This window comes from Salvelinus sp. IW2-2015, unplaced genomic scaffold, assembly GCF_002910315.2.
Source record: "Salvelinus sp. IW2-2015 unplaced genomic scaffold, ASM291031v2 Un_scaffold7381, whole genome shotgun sequence".
NCBI classification, from domain to species: Eukaryota; Metazoa; Chordata; class Actinopteri; order Salmoniformes; family Salmonidae; genus Salvelinus; species Salvelinus sp. IW2-2015.
Genome location: NW_019948641.1, coordinates 1 through 7,518, shown reverse-complemented (window position 1 = coordinate 7,518; position 7,518 = coordinate 1). Strand labels below are relative to the sequence as shown.

At 44.3% G+C, this 7,518-nt stretch overlaps 1 protein-coding gene across 1 annotated transcript; it reads right to left on the bottom strand.

Annotated features, from left to right (window-relative positions):
- Positions 1–1,594: 1,594 nt before the first annotated feature.
- LOC112079253 (transient receptor potential cation channel subfamily M member 1-like) lies at positions 1,595–7,352 on the bottom strand (the record flags this gene model as incomplete). Its single annotated transcript, XM_024145251.1, has 4 exons — positions 1,595–1,776; positions 4,681–4,976; positions 5,357–5,386; positions 7,212–7,352. Coding segments are annotated over 4 exons (534 nt in total), but the record flags the coding sequence as incomplete, so codon positions are not given.
- Between the last annotated feature and the right edge of the window lie 166 nt (positions 7,353–7,518).

Sequence of the window (7,518 nt, the reverse complement as noted above, 5' to 3'; positions counted from 1 at the left end):
ATTAAAAAAGGCGGACTTGCAGTGTTGAACCAGAATTTGTGTTGAAAGAGTGTTGTAGAATTCATAGATCTTCTTTCCGATTGGAACTCTTCTTTTTTTACGACGGTTTCTTTCTTCATCCCCTTTCTGGACACCGCATCAGCGTTCACTTCCTGAAAGCATGGTCGACAGAAACAAACCGTCATGAATTTACATACAGTACATTACAGTACATTTAATTAGTTTAAATGTTAAAGTAGTATTAATATTATTAGTTTTAAAACAGATAAACCAATGCAAGCAAGCAACCAATCCACTGATGACCGACCGACCAATCAATCAATCAATCAACCAATCAGATGCTTGATTGTCAGCGTTCACCTTGCTGATTTATTGTCATTGTCTTTTGTCCTTGGCTTCTTCGTTCTCCGCTGGGCTTGATATGTCACTTCCTCCCCGAGTCGAAAAATCCATGGGAGAATCGAAGGTGGGGAAAATTATGCCAAATATCACCTGGGGTCACAGAGATGAGGAAGAAGGTCACAGAGATGAGAAGAAGGGTCACAGAGATGAGAAGTGGATCACAGAGATGAAAGAAGGATCACAGAGATGAGAAGAAGGATCACAAGATGAGAAGAAGGGTCACAGAGATGAGAAGAAGGATCACAGAGATGAGAAGAAGGATCACAGATGCGAAGAAGGATCACAGAGATGAGGAGAAGGATCACAGAAGATGAAAAGAAGGGTCACAGAGATGAGAAGAAGGGTCACAGAGATGAGAGAAGAAGGTCACAGAGATAGAGAAAGGATCACAGAGATGAGAAAAGGATCACAGAGATGAGAAGAAGGATCACAGAGATGAGAAAGAAGGGTCACAGAGATGAGAAGAAGGTCACAGAGATTGAAAAGAAGGTCACAGAGATGAAGAGAAGGATCACAGAGATGAGAAGAAGATCACAAGATGGAAGAAGATCACAGAGATGAGAAAAAGGATCACAGAGATGAGAAGAAGGATCACAGAGATGAGAAGAAGGATCACAGAGATGAGAAGAAGGATCACAGAGATGAGAAGAAGGATCACAGAGATGAGAAGAAGGATCACAGAGATGAGAAGAGGATCACAGAGATGAGAATACCATTTATTTGATTCCAGGTTCAATGTTTGACATGACTGAGTTAGTTGAAGTTAGCTAGCTAACGTTAGCTAGCAAGTGACAAGAACGTTTATCCAGCCTGCATAGCAACCCATTTTGTTTAGAACAGATGATCAGTCCTTTTGCATAGGAACTATGCAAAAAAATAATTAAACTTGTAGCAACATGACCAAAATAAACTAACAACCAGGTTTTGTCTGGACTATATCTTCAGTGGAATCAAGACGTTTATGAATGACTTATCTAAATATCTTTTTGGGGGGGAATATATAATTCAATTGTTGTTGTATGTTGTAACAGTTTTATAAAGCAATAAGCACGGTGAGGCAGTGCTGTATCATGAATACAGTCACAGGTAAATGGGTTGATTGCTCTCTGCTCATCGCTTGGCCTGGTTCAGGACTTTAACCCACCTTGAAGCCTTCCTCTTGCCCATTCTCAGGACCATCCCATCCCACATATCAGTAAGCAGCATCTGGACTGCAGGTGGGGCGATGAAGTCCGGCTGCTTGGCGGCTACCGCCAGCTTCAGGCAGGTAGAGTCGCTCCAGTTCTTCAGCTGATAGGTCAGCAGTTTCATGCCACCTGCTCATCGTGCTTATAGGACTGGTCTAGGAGCTCGTAGGCCAGCTGGCCAAACTCTCTGAGGAGGGGAGATGGGAGACGTTGATGGTCAGTTGTGGTTTTCATCTAGGTATCAAAATCACTGTTTATTTTCAGTTGCATTTAACAAAAGCCTCAATACAATGTACAGAACAACAGAGTGAGAAAAACAACAAGACAGAAAACTACAACCGAGAAGCAGTAGACATCCAGAACAATGATACAGTAATGGGTTGACCAGAACAAGATACAGAATGGAATGACCAGACAATGATACACTAACGGGTGGACCAGAACAATGATACAGTAATGGTGACCAGACAATGAACAGTAATGGGTTGGACCAGAAACAATGATACAGTAATGGGATGGACCAGGACAATGTACAGTAACGGGTTGGACCAGAACAATGATACAGTAATGGGTTGGACCAGAACAATGATACAGTTATGGGTTGGACCAGAACAATATACAGTAAGGTTGACCAGAACAATGATACAGTAATGGTTGGACCAGAACAATGATACAGTAATGGGTTGGACCAGAACAATGATACGTAATGAGTTGGGACCAGAACGAATGATTACGAGTAATGGGTTGGACCAGAACAATGATACCACTAATAGGTTGGACCAGAACATGATTACAGTAATGGGATGGACCAGGACAATGATACAGTAAATGGTTGGACCAGAACAATGATACAGTAATGGATGGACCAGGACAATGATACACTAATGGTTGGACCAGAACAATGATTACACTAATTGGTTGGACCAGGACAATGATACACTAATGGATTGGACCAGAACAATGATACAGTAAGGGTTGGACCAAGAACAATGATACACTAATGGGTTGGGACCAAACATGATGCAGTAATGGATGACCAGAACAATGATACACTAATGGGTTGGACCAGGACAATGATGCAGTAATGGGTTGACCCCAACACTGTTTAATTGTAAACCTTCCTGCTCGCTAGCCAATCACTAACTGACCCCAACACTGTTAGATTGGGAAACCTTCCTGCTAGCTAAGCCCCTCACTAACTTGACCCCGACACTGTTAGATTTAAAACCTTCCTGCTAACTAAGCCAATCACTAACTTGACCCCAACACTGTTAGATTGAAACCTTCCTGCTAGCTAGCCTCTCACTAACTTGACCCAACACTTGAGATTGAAACCCTTCCCTGCTAACTAGCCCCTCACTATTGATCCCAACATGTTAGATTTGAAACCTTCCGCTAGCTAGCCCCTCACTAAACTTGACCCCAACACTTGTTAGATTGAAAACCTTCCTGCTAACTAGCCCCTCACTAACTTGACCCCAACACTGTTAGATTTGAAACCTTCCTGCTAGCTAGCCCCTCACTAACTTGACCCACACACTGTTAGATTGAAACCTTCCTGCTAACTAGCCCCTCACTAACTTGACCCCAACATTGTTAGATTGAAACCTTCCTGCTAGCTAGCCCTCTATAACTTGACCCCAACACTGTTTTAGATTTAAACCTTCCTGCTAGCTAGCCTCTCACTAACTTGACCCCAACACTGCTTAATTTAAACCTTCCTGCTACGCTAGCCCCTCACTAACTTGACACCAACACTGTTAGATTGAAACCTTCCTGCTAGCTAGCCCCTCACTAACTTGACCCCAACACTGTTAGATTGAAACCTTCCTGCTAACTAGCCCCTCACTAACTTGCCCAACACTGTTAGATTGAAACCTTCCTGCTAGCTAGCCCCTCACTAACTTGACCCCAACACTGTTAGATTGAAACCTTCCTGCTAGCTAGCCCCTCACTAACTTGACCCCAACACTGTTAGATTGAAACCTTCCTGCTAACTAGCCCCTCACTAACTTGACCCCAACACTGTTAGATTGAAACCTTCCTGCTAGCTAGCCCCTCACTAACTTGACCCCAAACTGTTAGATTGAAACCTTCCTGCTAGCTAGCCCCTCACTAACTTGACCCCAACACTGTTAGATTGAAACCTTCCTGCTAGCTAGCCCCTCACTAACTTGACCCCAAAACTGTGTAGATTGAACCTTCCTGCTAGCTAGCCCCTCACTAACTTGACCCCAACACTGTTAGATTGAACCTTCCTGCTAGCTAGCCCCTCACTACCTGACCCCAACACTGTTAGATTGAAACCTTCCTGCTAGCTAGCCCTCACTAACTTGACCCCAACACTGTTAGATTGAAACCTTCCTGCTAAGCTAGCCCCTCACAACTGACCCCAACACTGTTAGATTGAAACCTTCCTGCTAGCTAGCCTCTCACTTAACTTGACACCCAAACACTGTTAGATTGAACCTTCCTGCTAGCTAGCCCCTCACTAACTTGACCCAACACTGTTAGATTGAAACCTTCCTGCTAGCTAGCCCCTCACTAACTTGACACCCAACACTGTTAGATTGAAACCTTCCTGCTAACTAGCCCCTCACTAACTTGACCCCAACACTGTTAGATTGAAACCTTCCTGCTAGCTAGCCCCTCACTAACTTGACCCCAACACTGTTAGATTGAAACCTTCCTGCTAGCTAGCCCCTCACTAACTTGACCCCACACTGTTAGATTGAAACCTTCCTGCTAGCTAGCCCCTCACTAACTTGACCCCAACACTGTTAGATTGAAACCTTCCTGCTAACTAGCCCCTCACTAACTTGACCCCAACACTGTTAGATTGAAAACCTTCCTGCTAAGCTAGCCCCTCACTAACTGACCCCAACACTGTTAGATTGAAACCTTTCCTGCTAGCTAGCCCCTCGCTAACTTGACCCCAACACTGTTAGATTGAAACCTTCCTGCTAGCTAGCCCCTCACTAACTTGACCCCAACACTGTTAGATTGAAACCTTCCTGCTAACTAGCCCCTCACTAACTTGACCCCAACACTGTTAGATTGAAACCTTCCTGCTAGCTAGCCCCTCACTAACTTGGAATTGTTTTCCAGGTCCTGGAAGATGTCGTCCACCAGTTCACTCTGAGACGACTCGTGGGCCATGGCCTTGTACAGCTTACAGGCCACCAGAGCTTTGGCCATGGCCTCTTCCCCCCGCTTCCACAGGAACAGMGCCATCTTCTGGCGCTTCATGAGAACGGCCCACACCATCAGCTCATGGAACGGGTACTGGAAGCGRCAGACCTCTGGGTCGTCCACATCGATGTCGATCTCTTCCTCCTTCTTCTTCTTCTTCCCTTTACTCTTGCCCTTTCCTTGTGGCTCGTCGTCCTGGTATGAATCAGATGGACATTAGAAATATGAAGTATTGGCTGTAGGGCGAATGTTAACTTTACTTCGCTGAAGTCAAATGTTTACTTAGAAATGCATTGATGTCAATGGGAGACTAAGTGGATTCTCCCCTGTATACAGAAAATAATTCAAGTGGTTATTGTATTGGTATGGATGATATTGTAATGAAACAGGCAGGGAGCGGGTCTCGAACCCTCGACCTTCTTGCCCGAAGTCCAGCGCGCTATAGAATGTGCCGCAAAAGCACGCTCGTGCGGCAGAGTCCATTTCCGCGCTTATAAACCCAGGGTCGTTACAATATGTAAATATAAAATGGCGCTAAATTGAACAACGGTGCTAAGTGAAAGTGAGAGACTCACCTCCAGTCCTAACATTTTCAAAGCTTTCGGCTGTGAAACAAAACAAAGGGAGGGGACAGCATTAATTAGCATGATTAACATTAGCATTCTGGTTAGCATTAACATTATGTTATTATTATTATAATATTATTAAAGTTATTATTACACTGAACAAAAAATATATATGCAGCACGCAACAATTTCAAAGATTTTACTGAGTTACAGTTCATATCAGGAAATCAGTCGATTTAAATAAATTCATTATTTATTTCAAATAACGTGCTTCTACGTCTGCGTTGCTGTTTGGGGTTTTAGGCTGAGTTTCTGTACAGCACTTTGTGACATCGGCGGATGTAAAAAGGGCTTTATAAATACATTTGATTTGATTTGATTCATTGGGCCCTAATCTATGGATGTCACATGACTGGGAATACAGACAGTCATTGGTCAGTATCTGGTGAGACCGCCATTTGCCTCATGCAGCGAGACACATCTCCTTCACATAGAGGTGATCAGGCTGTTGATTGTGGCCTGTCAAATGTTGTCCCACTGCTCTTCAATGGCTGTGCGAACTGGAACAAGCTGTTGTACACATCGATCCAGAGCATCCCAAACATACTCAACGGTTGACATGTTTACTGAGTATGCAGGTCATGGAAGAACTGGGACATTTTCAGCGTCCGGGTATTGTGTACAGATCCTTGCGACATGGGGCAGTGTATTATCATGCTGAAACATGAGGTGATGGCGGCGGATGAATGGCACGAAAATGTGCCTCAGGATCTCGTCACGGTATCTCTGTGCATTCATATTGCCATCGATAAAATTCAATTGTGTTTGTGGTCCGTAGCTTATGCCTGCCCATACCATAACCCCACCGCCACCATGGGGCACTCTGTTCACAACGTTGACATCAGCAAACCGCTCTCCCACACAACGCCTGCCGTTTGCCCGGTACAGTGGATACCGGGATTCATCCGTGAAAAGCACACTTCTCCAGCGTGCCAGTGGTCATCGAAGGTGAGCATTTGCCAACTGAAGTCGGTTATGACGCCGAACTGCAGTCAGGTCAAGACCCTGGTGAGGAAGACGAGGACGCAGATGAGCTTCCCTGAGATGGTTTCTGAAAGTTTTTGCAGAAATCCTTTGGTTGTGCAAACCCACAGTTTCATCAGCTGGTCTCAGACAGTCCCACAGGTGAATAAGCCTGGTCAGGCGCGGATACACATGGTCTGCGGTTGTGAGTCCGGTTGGACGTACTGCCAAATTCTCTAAAATGACGTTGGAGGCGGCTTATGGTAGAGAAATGAACATTCAATTCTCCGGCAAGACATTCCTGTGGTCTGCATGTGTAACAGTTTAATTTTACGTCCGTCACCTCGCCCCGACCCGTGCGCGAACCAGGGACCTCTCTTAGCAAGTGACGTCACCGATTGAAAGGCTATTAGCGCACCACCGCTAACTAGATAGCCATTTCACATTGGTTACACATGCCAATTGCACGCTCGCTCAAAACTTGAGACAGCTGTGGCATTGTGTTGTGTGACAAAACTGCACATTTTAGAGTGGCCCTTTATTGTCCCCCAGCACAAGGTGCACCTGTGTAATGACCATGCTGTTAAATCCGTTTTTTGATATGCCACACCTCTCAGGTGGATGGATTATCTTGGCAAAAGGAGAAATGCTCACTAACAGGGAAGTAAACAAATGTATGCACAACATTTATTAAGATAAATATGTTTTACGTGCGTATGGAAAATTCCTGGGATCTTTAATTTCAGCTCATGAAAAATAGTGAGCAACACTTTACATGTTGTGTTTATATTTGAGTTCAGTGTCTTATATTCAGATGTGTAAAGGGAGTGTTTCTCCTCACTCTTTTCACACCGTAGAGGTTGTTGTAAAGGGTACGGAACTGCTTTCTGGTGTAGTTACAGCGATAAGCCCCGCCCATCAGGAACTCCAGGACCAATCCGATATCGATCAAGGTGATCTGGTAATCCGGTGGAAGATTTCCCTGAAACACCAACCAACCATCATCATTATACTGTTACTGTTTTCACCTTAAATTACTTTTCTGTTACTACGTTAGGTAACACTTTACTATAGGGGGTCAATATTAGGTAACACTTTACTATAGGAGGTCAATATTAGGTAACACTTTACTATAGGGGGTCAATATT